Source organism: Ochotona princeps, chromosome 11, assembly GCF_030435755.1.
Source record: "Ochotona princeps isolate mOchPri1 chromosome 11, mOchPri1.hap1, whole genome shotgun sequence".
NCBI lineage: Eukaryota > Metazoa > Chordata > Mammalia > Lagomorpha > Ochotonidae > Ochotona > Ochotona princeps.
This window is the reverse complement of record NC_080842.1, coordinates 50,045,971-50,063,464: the sequence shown is the minus strand read 5'-3', so window position 1 is coordinate 50,063,464 and position 17,494 is coordinate 50,045,971. Positions and strand designations below refer to the sequence as shown.

Here is a 17,494-nt window from a genome sequence, read left to right as displayed (position 1 = left end):
GCCTGGCACAACCTCACATGGGCTATGCAGCTGCTAGCCTGGTACCCCAGGACACAGAGGTGTTTTCAAGCCTCATTAGGCGATCGTGGCTTTTCCCCTGGCTGCTGGTGTGTGTCCTGACCCCACAGGAGGCTGAGCTACCTTCTCTGCAGTCTGTATGTATGCAGGTTGTAGCACACCCTATGATGCCAGCAGGTGTCATGTTGGGATGCTGATGGGATTCGTGGGTTGCCATGAGAGCTGGAAGGGGCAGTCTTCCACATTCAGCGAAGCGCACCAGGCACAGAGCACTCCTGCCAAGCTCTTGTGCACTCCTGTGAAGAGCAGGTGGCCTGCACAGAACAGGATGGCCAGGGTGGAGATGCGGGTATGGAGTTGGTTTTTTTTTTGAATCTTAGGAGGTTTATTCCAGCGGGGCAAGAACGGAGTGGAGGTGGTGGAGAGGGGAAGGGGAAGGGAGACCGGAAGGAGAAGAGAGCGGGTACGGAGTTTTAATAGTGAGGCACAGGAAGTGATGCTGATCCTGGGGCTTGGGTCGCTTTTGCTAGGAGAACTCACTGTAGGATTTCTTCGTTTGACTTCCTAAACCAGGGTGGTCGGTAAAGACCTACCCGGAACCAAAGCGCCGGGTACCCAAAGGCTAGCGAGCGCCTGAAGAAGGTTTCAGTGGCTTGGCTGGCTCTGTGCAGTATGGGTGAGCAGGCGGAATATTTGTGTAGACTCCAAGAGAAAATGGTCTGATAAAACAGAGCACCAGTGCAGAAGGACAAGACAGTGCTGACCTGGGCCTGTCCTGGACCTGGGCTGAGTTCTGACACGGAGCAACTGCTTTGGAAACCCGCCAGGATTCCTCACATGTATGAAGTGCTTGCAAAACAGTAAGAGAGGGCATGAGTGGCTCAAGACCTCAATAGGCGTATCTCAGAAGAAGAAACATAAAAAATTAATGCACAATTAGAAACAATTTGCCCATTTGAGGATTACACACTTGACCAAGTGTACTTTATTTTCTAAGTGCTAAGGTCCATTGCTGGTAGACATGTTTGGGAAACATTCTATTTTATTAGTGAAAATCATGGGCTGTCTATATCGGAAGGTGCGTCAAATGCTTTGGGAAAGAGTATAGGCTGCTCACCTAAGGATTCCACTTCAGGAGAAGTTATCCTAAAAGTTGATGAAGGGCGTGCAGGGAGAAATGAGGAGCCTACTGCTGCTTGTCCCTGGGGAAGTTTATAAGCATTCGAAGTGCCCAGGAAAAGGGGATGGGGGAACTAGTTAAGTAAACTGATCCTATTTGCTACCATGGTGTGCTAAGGTGGGCCAGGCTTACTGCGAAAGACGGATTTTCACCCCAAACCAAGCGACAGGGTCGCTTCTCAATAGCGTGGATGCTGTACTGCTGTTTAGAAAAAAACAGGCCTGGTGGGATACAAAACTAGGCAGGGGTGACGCGTGGTGCTGGGTTTTCTTTGGGCTGGACTCTTCAGTCCAGACCCAAGATGTGGCTCTTAAGCAGAGGCCTCAAACAGTCGAGCGGTTGCACTGCCCAAGGCCTGGCAGTCCCCAGCCTGCACCGTGCTCCAGGGGAGCCCCAGGGTCTGTGTATGGGTTGGCACATTGCATTCCCGGGGACTGCTGGGCTCTAGTCAAGTCCAGTTGTAATGCTATAAAATGGAATCGTTCATAGGTAAAGGAGATGAATTCCAGCCATCCCGCGGCAGGGCAGGAGAGAAGGGGGCATGGAGGGAGGTGAGGTGTGTTTTAGTTAGTGTGGTTTACATTTAAAGGAAGCTTGGGATTTAGGCAGACACTTCGTTTTGTTTTTCAGACCAAGCACCAGAGCACCCTAGAAGGTCTCACAAAAAGAATGCTCATGTTTGACCCGGTCCCTGTCAAGCAAGAGGCCATGGACCCTGTCTCGGTGGTAAGTCTTCCACATGATGATAACATGAATGTGGGGTGTGTGTATGTGTGTGCTGTGTTTTTCCTTCACATGATTCATGATTTGCCAGGCGTTGGTGAGGCCAACGCTTCCCAGTGTCCCTCCTAAGGAAGTGAGGTAAACACTCCCTGTTGTCGGGCATCCCCTCGTAAGTGGCACCTGTGGCTTCCTTCAGCCCAGGACCCAGGCACGCCCTGCAAGAGCCAGCCTAGTCCTCAACCCCAGATAAGTCAGGTCATAACCCCTAGGGAGGCCTAGGAAAAACTCTTTGGTCCTGTCGTAGGGGAAATACATTCAGAAGCGCATGAGGAGCTAGGACCAGATGAGGGACGACAGGGGAATCCAGCGAGGGAAAGGACTTGGTGTGGGTGGAATCTTGGAGGCGTCTGTGACTGCGTGGAGATCGAGTGTGTTGTCCTGGTCAGCACGCGCCCTTGGTCTCAGCCAGCTCTTCTGCTTGTAGACCCCTCCCTTGGGGGTTCTGTGCAAACAGCAAAGCGCCATGGTCACCCCAACAGTGCCTGGCTTGAATGCAGCAGACAAGTGAGCAAACAGCTTGAACGTGAGGAGGCCTGGCCTACCGAAAACTGGCTATCAAAGCTCCGTTCCCGTTCCATCTTGTTCCTTGCTTGCACAACCTTGGAACAAATACTCTCAAGGGGAAGAAGCCCTTGGCCTGGGCTGTGTATCTGATGGCACGCTTGCAAGCTGAGATCAGCCTGCCACAAGGGTTGTGCGCGCGTATGCCTGCCTGCCAACAGTGCTCATGCAAGACCCAGGGTCATGGCAGAGGTCATGCCAGGGGCCCCAGAACCAACTTGCCAAGGGCACTCCTAAGCCAGTGCTGTGTGCATCATAGAGTCAGTAATGAAAAAAACCAAGTCGGAGTGGCTTGGAGGAAACAGCACTGCCCTTCCAGCGTTTAGCTGGGTAACCAAATGTCTGCAAGAGCATCACCAGGCAGCGGAAATTTTCTTCATCAGAAAAGTAAAGTTACCTCTACTGTTAATTCAGAGCTGTCATTCCTCCCAGCTACTGCCTGGTCACGTTGAGGGAAAATTAAGGTATAAACTTTCTCCATTAACTATATCCCTGAATTATGAATGGGTTTTTTGGTCCCAGAGAATGTGATTAATTCTCTAAATGATGCAGAACCCTCCGGGATGCATTTCAGCATGCGGTATACCCCGAGCGCTTTTCATCAAGCGTGAAAATAGGACTCTGGAGCCTCATTGAAGCCCAGATGAAGACCCGCACTGCTTGATAATAATGAGGTTGGCTTGATGATAATGAAGTGTGGAGGGGTGCACTTAACTGGAAAAACGGGAACTAAAATGAACTGGAAGTAACTGTTAAACTGGCCACATTGGAGCTCGCATGAATATACGAAGCTAAAACACATAGACTCTCGTTTTGATGCTTAGTCTGCTCTCCTTCGTGCCCTGGTCTCCCATCGACGCATGGAGAATTAAGTCAGCTTCCAGAAGGATCAGGGCTCTCTGTTAGCTGAGATATTGGGGTAGGGTGCTGTGCTGTTTTCACCTTTGAAAAGCTTTTGTGTCCTTTCTGTGATCCCTGCACTTCATCTTTCCTGTCTCCATGGCGAGCGGGTGGGAACCTGTTAGTTTTTTCCAACAGTCTTTGACCCGAAAGTCAAAGGTTACACCAAGGCAGTGTGGGTATTGGGCGTGAGCATGTGTTTCTTAAATACCACGTGGCAGTAACGATGACCGGGGTCTCCTCCCTTCCCAGCATGGCAGCAGGGAGGAGCCACCTGCTTATTCGGTTCTGATTAGGCTTTAAGCCTGTGGCACAGCATCATGCTCACCAGCAAATGAACCCTCCTCCTCTCTGAGAGACCCTGCATTTTGAGGTTCGGGCTCGCTGCTTCCTGTCTGCCCAGCTCTGGTGAATTCAGCCCAAGCTGTTCCCTGAGCCGCCTTTGCAAATCCTTTTTTGTCTTTTTCATTTTTTTTTTAATACAAAATGTGCAGAAAGTACACTTGTGAAGAAATCATTTTTAGCCATTTCAATAAAGGTTGAAAATTTAAAGATTCAAGTCACTAGGTAAGAAAGAAAAATTGTTTTTTAAAAAAAAGGCACTGGGCGCAGTGGTATAGAAGGCCAATCCTCCGCATGCAGGCACTGTCATCCTGCTTAGGGCTGAGGACAGGCAGTGGAAGATGGCCCAAGGCCTGGGGCCCCGGAGGCCAAGAAGAAGCTCCTGGTGTTCCACTTTGGATCTGCTCAGCTCTGGCCGGTGCGGCCATTTGGGGAGTGAGCCAGCAGCTAGATCTTTGTAAAAATCTGCCTCTCAAATTTAACAAATAAATAAATCCTTTAAAACACACACACACACAGGAGCACCACATTTTTAAAGACATGCTTACTTCTAACTCTGTAAGATTACATGTTCCTCTGCTTTCTCTGTGACTTTTTCCAGGGCAGGCAGAAAGAGAACTGTCCCCTTGTGTTTGTGTTGGGGTGTGCCTTTGATTCACACGTGCACACGCGTGCCTGTGTGTGTGTGTGTGCACGTATGCACCACGCCCTTGGGACTGGAGGCCCCACCCTGAGGATCAAGATTCCTTGTACTCACCCCGCCACATATGCTTGCTCTTCCCCATGTTGATGAAGAGTGAAATAACCTTCATCCACATTTCAGTCTACAACACCCACAGAAACTGTCTTGTGATGGGCAGCTCACTGCAACACTTTCCTAATTAAGTAAGAAGCTTAGGGAAGGGCCCACTTGGATTTGTTTGAAGCTGTATTTGTAGCTTTAGGGAGGTCTGCCCCGTGCCCCTGGCATGAGGAAAGACTTTTCAGGAGTCTAAGGAGCAGTGTGTTGCCCGTGGGCCCATGGGTGGTAAAAGCTTGCCTAGAGAGAGAGAGAGAACAAATTCCCTTCAGGCATTCATCAAGTATTTATCAAGCACCTGTGCCAGGCCCTTGGCTCACATTCCAGCAGATGCGAGCCGAGGCGTGCGTGTCCCAGACCCACGGAAAGAACTCACTGTGGCAACAGATGGTTTGGCAAAGTATACCCTTCTCCCCACCCCTGGTGGAGCACTCCAAAAGGGGCAGACCCACGCCCATGCCTTCTGTTTGGACAGCTCCAGCCCAGGACACAGGGTCAGGGACATGTACTGGGGAAACTGGATGTCCTTCCGGGCCAGAGGTAGGTACAGTGTTTGCTTCATGCACACTTGCCTTTGGTTTGCACCAGGCTCAGCCACACCTGCTCACTGGAAGATAAGGATGGCCTGGGCCAGAGGGGAAGCAGCTGTTACAGGGTGTACCCCCTCAGACACACCCCTATCGAACCCTGCCTGTATGGGTCCTTCCCTATGGAAAGCCATAGGGTTGCAGGCTGATTGCAATAGCTTTAGTGCTCCACCCAGATAAAGAATCCAGTCCTCTAGAAGGTACTGGAAAAGATTCCTGTGAAAGCAGCCGATGAGCCTGTTGGAGGGAGCACGGTTCATCACTCCTTCAGAAGGTGATCCGACTGGAAGTGGTTAATGACACCCTTGGGAATGGCGGGGGGGGGGGAGTGGGTGTCTGTGTCCCAGATCGGGTCCCCTGTTTGACAGCAGATCCCCCTTGACTCTGAACTGCTGTGGCAGACAGAGCGGAGACCGGGACTGAATTTGCAATCTCCCAGGTTCTAAAGCTCTGCCCTGCTTGCGCCTGCCCCACAGGGAGAGAAGTCCAGCAGGGGCAGCAGTGCAACCCCGCCCGCGTCCTGCTTTCTGTTCAGCTGCCAGTATGTACTGACTTGAAAATCTAGGTCACAGGGAGGTCTTGGAAGACTGGGCTGAAATTAAGGGCGAAGCCGCACTGGGTCGGAAGAAATATTCCTGCCTTGCATTCCTGACGTTTTCTTTTCTTTTTTTGCTCGTCCCAGAGCTTTCCACTATTTTAAAGAATGATGTAAAGCATAGTGAACTTTAACATCAGGAGGCAAATTCTTCTCCATCTTTTTTTTTTAAGTATGAAAAGCTTCACAAATTTGCGTGTCATCCTTGCGCAGGGGCCATGCTAATCTTCTCTGTATCGTTCCAGTGTTAGTGTATGTGCTGCCGAAGCGAGCACCTTCTCCGTCTGTTAATCACTTCCTGAAACTCTCATTGTCCTTCACTTAGAACTTTCTTGTTAATGAAATTTATACCTCTTTTAGCAATGACTGTCTCAATATCAGTATTTTGTTATTATCATTGGAAGTGCAGGGGTACAGAGCTCTAAGGAGAGACAAAGATTTTTCCCCCACTAATTCACTTCGCAAATGGCTGCAAATGGTGAGAGGTGAGCCAACCCTAAGCCACGAGCCGGGAACTACTTCTGGGTCTCCCGTGGGGGCAGGTCACGAGGTTTTGGGCCATCCTCCATTGCTTTCCTAGGCCACAAGCAGGGAGCTGGATAGGAAGTGGAGCAGCCAGGACACAAACTAGCACCCACATGGGATGCCAGTACTTGTAACTGGAGAATTAGCCAATTGAGCCATCACACCAGGCCCTCAGTATTGATATTTAAAAACACGCACTGTTAATGTTGAAACATGACTCGGACCTCTTCTCTTGCGTTGTACTCAATGTACCTGGTTCTGAAAGTACAAAACGTGGTTGTTCCTTAATTCCTTCCTTGATGCTTCACTCAGAAGATTTTAAAATAAATAAATAATTGATGTATTTGTTGATCTGAGTAGGGTCAGTGAACCCACCCCTCCGCTCCCCGCCCCCCACCAACCTTTGGTCTTTCTGTTCCATGCCATGTCACTTAGAGCCTGGCAGTCCATAAAGCGGGCTGTGGGCCACCTGCTCCAGCCCCAGAGGAGCAGTTGATGGGCAGAGCAGAACCCATGACAAGGTGTCTGTCCGGCAAGAAAGGACTGCTGGGACAGCATGTTTGGCCCTGCGTTAAGCCCATTACAGGGGTTATCTCATCAAATCCAATTTTAATTTTCACCTCACACTCTCCTGCGGGGAACACTCGGTGCCACCTTGACAGTCTTCGCTCCATCCTCATGAGCATCTGCACTGTTTACTGATTTTCTTATCATCTTTTGTAGAACTAGATTTGCTTTAGCATATTTATTTTAAAGGCAACTTGGTTGCCACTAAAAAAAAATGAGCCCTTTCCTTACACATTCAGCTAAGCACATAACTGTGGAAGCACAGGGTGTCTGTGGTGTCCCACCATTAAGCATCTGAGCTCTCTCCCAGGTCCAGGCCCAGCAGCACTGGCCTGGGAGGTCAGGTGGCCTTGTGATGATCCGGATAAAGAGAAGGAGCAGGGGAGAGCACAGAGCTGAAGGGACAGCAGACCACGACTTGAGATAAAGACGGCTACATGAGTCAGAGCTGGACTGCTGACTCTTCTGACCTCAGGAGTCCTGGCCTGGGGACCAGACCTGCAGGGTTGCCAGCATGGCTGGTTCTCCTGCACCTGGAGCATAGTGTGGGGTGTCATTGGTGTGCCAGCCACTGCCACCCTTCAGTTATTCACACCTCATAATAGTGGCCGCAGAGGGGTCAAGGAGAGTGTGTGGGGGGGGGGGGGGGGGGGCTCAGAAATTACTAGTACATTTTTGCTATTGAATTGTAATGCTCCCAGGGGCAGGTTTTCTTGGTTGCACCCTGAGTGAGTGTTGCCTCCAAATCCTGGATGTGAAGACCGGGGACGTACTGATGCTCCGGAGGTGGCCTTGGGTACTAAGGTGTATCTCTAGGGTGACCGACCATCCCAGGTTGCAGCTAAGGAGCTCCCTGGAGTGGGAGACGTAGAGGGCTAACCCAGTAACCCAGGATGGCTGGACCCCTAGAAGGGTATTCAGAGAGCTGGTGGGGAAAATGCATTACAACAAAATTTGTATGCACCACAAGAAAATGAAATGTTCATTCCATGTTACCATGAGCTTTTTGAAGTTCCCTTATCTACTTAAATCTGAACTGCTTTTGAAGGCCCGTTTGATTGAAAGAGCCTTGTTGTGTGGCTTTTTGTCTTCATTTTGTGTTTCCAGTAAATATCCTTATTTGGCTGTTGACAAGTGTTGTTTATTTCTTCCTTCCCACTAGTCCTACCCGTCTAATTACATGGAGTCGATGAAGCCCAACAAGTATGGGGTCATTTACTCTACACCATTGCCTGATAAGTTCTTTCAGCCCCCAGAAGGCCTGTCGCATGGGATCCAGATGGAGCCGGTGGACCTCACGGTGAACAAGCGGAGCTCACCGCCTGCACCTGGGAACTCTCCGTCCTCCCTCAAGTTCCCGTCCTCGCACCGCAGAGCCTCACCCGGACTGAGCATGCCCTCCTCCAGCCCTCCCATGAAAAAATACTCACCGCCCTCCCCCGGCGTGCAGCCCTTCGGCGTGCCGCTGTCCATGCCGCCAGTGATGGCGGCTGCCCTCTCCCGGCACGGGATCCGGAGCCCAGGAATCCTGCCCGTCATCCAGCCTGTCGTGGTGCAGCCCGTCCCCTTCATGTACACGAGTCACCTCCAGCAGCCGCTCATGGTCTCCTTGTCGGAGGAGATGGAAAACTCCAACAGTAGCATGCAAGGTAAATTCCGACCTGCCTTCCCCTGCGCGCTGAACCACGCACTGCACCTGCCAGTGTACTGTGAGGAAACGCAGGAGCAAAGCTGCTGAACTCCTAAAAGGAAAAACTCGTCTGCCTCAGGCATTTCCTTTTTATTCAGTTGAAGTGTTGATATTGGAAGAGCTCCCGAACATCGGGCAGTCTGTCTGGTACCGTGAGATAATTACTTTCCCTATGTAATTTTACATCGACTTTGGCAGAGTAACAATCTTTATGTTTTGTCTTATGCAATGCCAGTGGGGTTCTAGGTACAGAAGGCATTTAATAAATACTTTTTGATCGTGGTAATAATTAAAAGCAGCTTTGTATACCAGCTAGTCCTAGACGAAGCCAGGGAGGAGAATCACTTTGGAGATGTTGCTGCGTGCTGGCACAAAAGTGATTAGATGGAACAGACTTTTCCTACCCTGCACCCCTTTTTTGTTGCTGTTACAAGTTTGCTAACTGTAAATCAGTGCTCACATACATCAGTACTGAGACTAGGAGCTGGGTGCAGGCAACTCTTAAAAAAGCTGAAATGGGGGCTCAGTACAGTAGCCCAGTAGCTAACATCCTTGCCTTGAACAGGCTGGGATCCCATAGGGTGCCGGTTCTAATCCCAGTGGCCCCACTTCCCATCCATCTCCCTGCTTGTGGCCTGGGAAAGCAGTCGAGGATGGCCCAAAGCCTTGGCACCCTGCACCCACGTGGGAGACCTGTAAGAGGCTCCGGCTCTTGACTTTGGATCGGCTCAGCTCTGGCCAATGTAACTTCTTGGGGAATAAATCAGTGGACAGAAGATCTTCCTCTCTGTCTCTCCTCCTTTCTGTATATCTAACTTTGCAATAAAAATAAATAATTTCTTTTAAAAAAAAAAGCTAACATGGATAGATGGTGCACAGACTGACTTTCCATTCTTCTCTTGTTTCAGTACCTGTAATTGAATCATATGAGAAGCCCATATTACAGAAAAAAATAAAAATAGAACCCGGGATCGAACCACAGAGGACAGATTATTATCCTGAAGAAATGTCACCCCCTTTAATGAACTCAGTGTCCCCCCCGCAAGCCTTGTTGCAAGAGTAAGTATACCTAGGTCACCCGGCATTTCTGCCGTGGCTAGCATGCATTTAGGGACCCAGCGTGGACCGTAATTTCCCATATGTGCTGTGCTGTGCGGGATCACTGACCAGCATGGGAGAAGCCCTCCAAGGACACTGTGCTCTCTGTCACACAGCCAGTGTTTATCATCACAAGTTGCACAGGGTTTCCCATCAGTTATTCACCCGCGATGCTGCCGCATCTTACTGCAGAAATATTTTTTTTCCCTTCCAGGCTATGTATAAGTAGTTTTCCCATCCCTACTAGAATCCTGGCGTAGATTGAATTTCATGTTCTAGATATTCCTCTGAAACTTGGGCCTTAACCTTTTCATCTGGACACATCTCATGTTCACAGCTGGCACTTCTAGTCAAGTATATGATTTTTACCACAGAGAATGTCTTTAATCAGAATTCACAGACCGACCACAAGCCCGAGAAAGAAACTCCAAAACAAGTTGTGTCAATAGCGGTGGCAACAGAAGCTGACCCTGGAGACGGAGAAGCTTGGTGTCAATACAGCTGTTTATTTTCTGCTCTTTTTCATCTCATGTGCTCCTAGAGTGTTCTGTCTCCTGTGCAGGGGCCTGCCGGTAGGGCGCTGCCTCTGTGCGGTTCATTTTAGGATCACTGGCCTGGTAGCATGTTGCCACATTGGGGTCCAGTCACATTGTAGGGTTGACCACTGTGGCCATCCCTGCCGTCTCCCAGTGGTAACACTGCAGGCCATCTTTATCGATGGTCACTGTTGGTGGGGGAGTAATTTTGGCTGTCGTGGTGCTTCAGCAGGGGACTCAGCAGCTTCCTGTCGCCACAGGTGCCTTCCCACGTCACCTTTATTCCGTCTTGAACAGACGTGCTGCCTGCCTTTCCAGCTGATCTTGCTCACCTCTCTGCCGCTCTGTGAGCCAATCAGAGTGAATTCTCTGGCTTTTGAGCCCTGTGTCCACTAGTGCCTTCCAGTATGTTCTTCTGGTCACAGCACAGATAGGTGCCTCTATCATGCGAACATTTGCTTTTTGCTGTGCCAAATCCTAATCATGTTCTTTCTTGATCGTCTTATACTCCCTGGTGGATGAAGAGGGTGAATTCTGTTTCCTAGCCACGTCAGCCGAGAGAGAGGGTCTGGGATGAGTTGATACGTTGGCCTCCACCACGAGACATGGCTTCATCCCCTCTTTGCCAAGTGTTTTCATAGGAAATCTTTCTTGGTTCTGTAAGAGACGTGTGGGAAGTTGTGCAGATAGAGAACCAGCGAGCCCAACGTCGGGCAGCGGGTCTCGAACCACACTGGCCTTGCTGCAGACCGCAGCTCCTTCTGCTGTCTTGCTGTAGGCTCCCGAACTGTGTGCAGACGCGGGAACAGCAGAGTGACTAAGCACAAGTGAGTGGCACATCATGTAGGCCGGAAGTCCTTTTGATGATGGTATCTCTGACAAGGTACCTGGCCACATGAGATGCTCTGCTCGTTGCTCCCGTCCACATAAGGAGAAGGACGCTGTCAGTTACAGGCAGACCCCTGCACAGGGAAGGGGCCGTTGGTGAAACGGGGAGCGTTCCAAAGCTGAGGGCAAAGTCAGCTTGAAACAGGAGGGTGCTGGAAGGCACTGCGATCCCTGCTGGAAGAAAGCACTTCGCTTTCTTGCCTGTTCCACGTGCTAATGATCTCAGCTCATGGTCTTTTAGTGATGAATGAGTGACGTGCTTATTTTCATCTTACCCGAGAATTGAGAATGCAGTCTGTGCCTCAGCCACAACTGGGACGTGGACACTTTACTTCTCCCACAGATGTGATTAAGTCATGTCTTGGAGTGGGCCCAGTAGCAGCCCACAGAGGAAACCTTGTAGCCAGCAGTCACGACGCCAGGCGCCACTGCGGTGAGGCAGCCCCAGGAATGTGTGCCTTCGCAAACCCTTCCCTTCGAGAAGCCAACTTCACAATACCGCTATAAAAGCCACGAGCTTGACCGTAGTTACTGCTCTACGATCTACTACTGTTTAGGGACACTCGTGGGGGTATCTGACCCCCTTCATTGCATCTTTTCTTTGCATGTGTGAAATGTGTGTTTTGAACAAAAGGCCAGAGGATCCATTTTCCCTCTTGAGTAGTGAAATGACAAATGGAAAGCCCACATAGTGTTGAGGTCCTACAGGCCCTAACTGAGCCAGGCTGCAGCATCAGGCCCCCTCTGAACATGGTTGCTTCTTCAGTTGGGTCCTAGCTGGAGTAGATATTTCCTGATTGGATTTTGGGTTGTCACCCCAAAAGCTTCTTGTGACATCAACACCTGGGATGAATTGCTCCAGATGGGTAAAGTCACTTCTGAATCTGAAAGCATTCACAGCTATTATTATTGCTCTCAAGGGATTTGCATACATGTCCCCTGGGAACCTCGAAAGAACTTGGTAAAAATTTTATCAATATCTCCATTTTACAGAGCGTAGGTGGTACTTGCCCAGAGTTAACAGAGATGATCCAGGCAGAACTGGTTTTTTTTTTCAATATTTATTTTATTTTCATTTGAAAGGCAAAATTACAGGGGAGTGGGCAGAGAGAGATCTTCCATCCCCTGGTTCACTTCCTAAATGTCTGCAGCTGAGCCTGGCTGAAACCAGGAGCCAAGAGCTTCATCTGGGTCTCCCGTGTGGGTGCAGGGACTCAGGGACCCATTGTCCTCTGCTTTCCCAGGCTGTTAGCAGGGAGCTGGATTGAAAGTGGGTAGGCAGGACTTGAACTGGCATCCTAAGCATTGCACATGAGATGCCAGCATTGCAGGCAGCAACTTACAACATTGCCCCTGCTCCAGGGCTGGAGATTAAGGTTGGATACCACAGCTTTGCAGTGTATCTTTATATCTGAAGTTAAACAGCTGGCAAAAGCAGCGGTTGATTAATGGGAGCTTTGCAACCTCATTAAAGCCAGCCCTGGAAGTTTCTGACATTGTCTGAGGCAGACACTCAGCATCCCCAAGGCCCAAGAGGTAGAATGTCTTTCCCAGCACTTTGTAAAGTTCCCTCAGTGACAATGGAACTTCTCCATTGGATGACATTCTGTTACAAATAAGCTGGGAGCTCTTCTCATTTAGTTGCAGAATTGAAGTGAATAGTTCAGCCTCAGAGTTTTTATGTTTGTCTGTAAACCTCTCTTGTCTCTGCTTTATCTAGGTATGAACTGAAGTCTTTTTCTTTTGTCTTTTTCTTCACTCAAGTTCACATTTGCTTTCCATGGATCCTACCCCAGCTGTTTTTAGCCTGTGTACGCCCCATGGGACGTCAGGGTGGGAAGATCAGAACAGTGCAGCTAGCAGCTTTCTTTGCCAGCATGACAAATGCCAGAAATAAGGCCACCAAGGCACAGCTTACACTATTTCCCTAGTTGATTTCAGAGCCTGCCTAGAAAGGTTACTGTCAAGGGGTCTGTGCTCCTAGGTTTACTATGACAAAAAATGAGTCCTGTTCAGAACTCTCCTGATTTCTGGCATCTCACCAGCTTGAGTGTTTGCTCTCATCGCTTTTGTCACTGAACTTGTATTTCTTTCCATATACGCTTGTATAAAAACTTCACTTCCTGTTAGGGACATCTTAGGAGCTGCAGGTGCAAACTGAAAAGAAACTTTTTCCCTGGAGGCCGGCCACGTGTGATTGTAATGTACCAGGTCTCTAGGAGCATGGCTGAGCTTTCTGATGGCTAACATTAACCAGCAGTTCCACCACCTTCCTTTCTGAAAAATTTGCTAGTAGGATGCTGAAGCAGGATTTGATTTCACATCCATCTGGAAAGGACATGCAAACTCAGGGATGTGAGAGAAGTCAGGAAGCTTGGGAGAAAAGGCAGGCTCCTTGGGGGACAGCTGGACCGCTTTGCAGCCATTGTGGGTGCTGGCCTTCCTCACCTGGCCATTGATGCCACACTGAAATTCTCCCTCCTGCATAATGGCAGTGGCCCTAATGTTTGCATCTGTGACGGCAACAGAGCCAGGTTTTAATAGAACCTCTCCCTGGCCTTCCACCCTGGTTGAGCATCAGATGTGTGTTGGCTGTCTTGACAGGCAAAATACCAGTTGATGTAAAGGGGGAAACATTTCCTATCTCTCTCGTCACCCCTGGGGAACCACAGTGCCTGTCAGGGCCATCTGTGAGAAGCTGGGATCAGTGTTGCCTGGCTCCGCAGGGCTCTGTGGGCAGGCAGGAGTGCCTGGCAGGAAGGAGCCTGTTCCAATGCCAGATGCTTCCAGCCAGCATTGCTCCCCAACCCTTCTTGCTGTCATTACTCATTTCCCTGTCTGTCTCCCCCTAGAGTATGAGCTCCCCGAGGGCAGGAACCCTGTTTTTATTCATCTTTGTGTGCCGGTGCCAAGCCCAGTGCCTGGCTCATGGTAGGTGCTTACTCAATGTTTGTCAGACGGATATAGCAGTGCTTCTTGGGTCAGTCAGCCATTTCTTTTGGTTTATTGTGTTGGGTTTTGTTTGTTTGTTTCTGCACAATGTTGTGGATGCTTTTAATAGCTGCAAAGGAAGAGCCTTCTCTCAACCTTTCATGTTTATCCTTGGATTTCACAGGAATCACCCTTCGGTCATAGTGCAGCCTGGCAAGAGACCTTTACCTGTGGAATCTCCAGACACACAGAGGAAGCGGAGGATACACAGATGTGATTATGACGGGTGCAACAAAGTGTACACAAAGAGCTCCCACTTGAAAGCCCACAGAAGGACACACACAGGTGTGGAAAACACCCCACCACCCTCAAAACCTAAGGAGGGGTGGGGAGAGGGTTCTGGCTCACATTTGGAGGTGACTGCCAAAAGCTCTCCTGTCACCTTGAAAGCCACCACAGTCACCTGCTTGTAAAGAATGAGGTCTCAGATGATGATGACCACCTTTGTAAGAAGTCAGAATAGACCCCGTGTAATCCCTTACTGTATTTACAGAGGGAATGTAGGACATGGAAGGCAAAAACATGGGGAAATGACTGGCAGTGTGGAAGTGGAGAGCTTCAGGGAGCCTCGGCCAGCAGGCAGAGGGCACTTGCCCCATGGAACGTCCAGACCGCAGTGCCCATACCATCCGTGCCCCTTTCGCCAGGGGCTCAGGGAAACTTGGGAGGGGCTTGTTAACCAACTTGGTACCTAAAATCTAAACACCAAGAAATATTTGAATGGCAGTTCAGATGCAGGAAAAAATGTCTCTGCATACATGTTGTGTGCAGCAAAGCATGTATTAATCCTGAATAGCACATCAAAATGCCAAGGAGTCTCGCAAGGTTTCTAGAGAACAGTGTATTAAACAGGAATTAATTTGTGATATCCATTATCACTAATTTAATAATATAATAGCTGTGTGTAATGGCCGGGAACAGCTATTTAATTTGTAAGCTTCTTCTCACTGCTGAGACCTGTCATTTTCCCAAAGAGCCTTCCGCCCCTCACCCATTAGAGATGCTTATCCTAAGATCCTAAGGGAAGAAGCTATTGAAACCTGGCCTCTGGCCAGGGAGGGGGTGAGGGACTGGGGATTATGATGTTTTTAATTAATTGTACTGTTAGTACCTCTGAATTAAAGCGTTATGGTTCATCATAATTGCTGTTAAATAAACAAGAAAACAGGACATTGAACTCGTTAGCAGCTATTTTGGTTGATAGAAGCCTCAGATTTTTTTTAAGCAACATAAAAAAGATACTCTCACAAACTTAGGTGTGATTTTGGAGCTTTGCAGGTGATGAAGCTCCCAGGCTAACTTAGAACTTGGACATGTACAGCTGAAACCAGTCACCTGTGCTTGTGGAGTACTAGTGGCCAAATGGCTTTTGTTGCCTTTACGCTTTGGAGTCTTTAGAGTCATCTCCTTTTTTTAAAAATAGCAGAGAGCCAGTTAAAGGTCAGGAGAATTCCTTGTGTCGGGTTCTTTGCCTCTTACTTGTGTTGTAATGGTCTGTAAAATGCTTTGGCATTGAGGGGCAAACAGGTGAACTTGTCTGGGCAGTAACAAAGGTTGCGTGTCTGCTCATGAACCTTGACCTGTGTCCCCCTGTCTCTTCTACAGGAGAAAAGCCCTACAAATGTACATGGGAAGGGTGCACGTGGAAGTTTGCTCGGTCTGATGAACTGACGAGACATTTCCGCAAACACACTGGCATCAAACCATTCCAGTGTCCAGACTGTGACCGCAGCTTCTCCCGTTCTGACCACCTGGCCCTCCACAGGAAGCGCCACATGCTGGTCTGAAGGCCTCTGCCTCCCACCACAGCCCCACGCCCACTCTCCTGGTTCTCTTCTGTCCTCCCTCCCATCGTCTAACTCATTTTTTACGTGTACATTTTAATTTGGATTCAGCTGGCCTGAATCTTTGAATTTGTATCATTCAAAACTTCCGTACGGTCAGTCGTAGATCCTCTCTAATGCTCCCTTCTCCTTACCACGGGTCAGACCTAAAGAATGTGAACACTTTTTTTTTTCCTGGGGATGCTAAGCAAACCCTTCTTACAGACACGTTTAATGTCATGAGAACAAGGGAACATGTAAACTAGCACATGCAGTTGTCAGTCTGTCCATGTATGCCTCAAAAGAATATCAAAGTAAATGTGTTAGAAACACAGTATGCAGCCTGATAATCCTTGCCGGAGACATCGCAGTCCTGCGCCCCTGTGTTCACACTGGAGGCCCCGGCCACGCCAAGAGGGGCGAGCCCCTGCACCAAGCAGCTACAGTGCAGCACGGTGTCAGAGCCAGTGGCAGTCAGCACTTCTGCGTCCTTCCCACAAATCCTACTGGTCGGCCTGGACTGACTGCTGCATCCAATCGAGTTCTTGGCCTGACTGTGCCTACAGCTCACATGGAGTGCTCTGCTACCGTGGGGAGATGGGCCAGAGCTGCTGACTTAGGTGGCTGACACAGTAGCAGATCAGGGGATGGATGCTGTGCTTCTATAGTGTGGAGTGGCAGAGGGTGGGGCACGAAGGAGGCAGGCGACAGTTCCTCCCCAGCATCGGGGTTATCAACCAGGTTTCCGCTCTTGCTGTGTGCGCTGCAGTCTGCGGCTTAGGTCCTTGCAGCGTCAGGTCTGCAGAGGTGAGCAGCAAAGCCAGGCTCCAGAGGTGTTGTCCGTGAAGCTGTCTCTGTTCCTGCCGTGGCCTCATGAATCAGGCAGCATGGGTAACGAGGCCTCTGCAGAGGTACTTGTTCAGTAATAGTGAAAAAACTTGGGGCTAAGCACACGGGTGGTCTTTTCTCTCCCTCCGCTACCCCACAAGCCCATAGCTAGTTTTCTGGGTTTGTTTTTTGGTTTTTGTTTGTTTTGTTCTGTTTCGAACAGGGGAATGTTAAGTGGTACTTGTAGTCCCATATCAAATTAATCACCTAGTTTGGCTGCAGTAACTCTGCTCTGTGAGCTGTGAGGTGCCAAATCGGCTGTCAGCTGTGGTTATGACACACATCCTAAGTAAGCATCTGCTCATGCTGCAACGATCCACTCCCTAAAGACCTGAGTATCTGTTTGCAAGTAGAACTCATTGTGAAGCACACACATATCTTTATTTTTGAAAGATAGAGAAAACCACAGTTCATGGATTTATATCTGTAGCTCAGAAAACTCCAACAATTCCCTGGTGGAGCTAGCAATTTCCAATTATTATCTAGTACACTGTCCAAAGAATAAACTGAAAGAAAAAATTAATGACTCGTGTTTATGTTAAGTGTGAATAGCACCATGATTTTGGGAAATTTTTCAAAAGCAGGCTTTTGAGCACCACAGTCTAAATGCCAATAAAACTAATTCATACATCTAGATGCCAGTGGTCCTAAATTTGAAGGAAGTGGGCGATGGTGGTCATACGTGGGTGTGTATAATGGCATGCCCCTTCATCCTCCGTAAAG

At 49.2% G+C, this 17,494-nt stretch overlaps 1 protein-coding gene and 1 non-coding gene across 5 annotated transcripts in view; one reads left to right on the top strand and one right to left on the bottom strand.

The window, feature by feature from the left end:
* KLF3 (KLF transcription factor 3) overlaps positions 1-16,852 on the top strand; it is a 28,876-nt gene extending 12,024 nt beyond the window's left edge. For all 4 annotated transcript variants that reach the window (XM_004579158.4, XM_058670213.1, XM_058670211.1 and 1 more), the window contains exons 2-6: positions 1,829-1,924; positions 8,020-8,506; positions 9,456-9,606; positions 14,185-14,345; positions 15,666-16,852. In XM_004579158.4, the coding sequence (XP_004579215.1) occupies positions 1,868-1,924; positions 8,020-8,506; positions 9,456-9,606; positions 14,185-14,345; positions 15,666-15,847 (1,038 nt within the window). In that variant the 5' untranslated portion in view covers positions 1,829-1,867 and the 3' untranslated portion in view covers positions 15,848-16,852. The remainder of the gene's footprint in view (positions 1-1,828; positions 1,925-8,019; positions 8,507-9,455; positions 9,607-14,184; positions 14,346-15,665) is intronic.
* On the bottom strand, positions 5,934-6,040 carry LOC118760097 (U6 spliceosomal RNA). The gene has a single exon (XR_004996573.2). It is a non-coding gene; the product is annotated as a U6 spliceosomal RNA (small nuclear RNA).
* Positions 16,853-17,494: the final 642 nt, after the last annotated feature.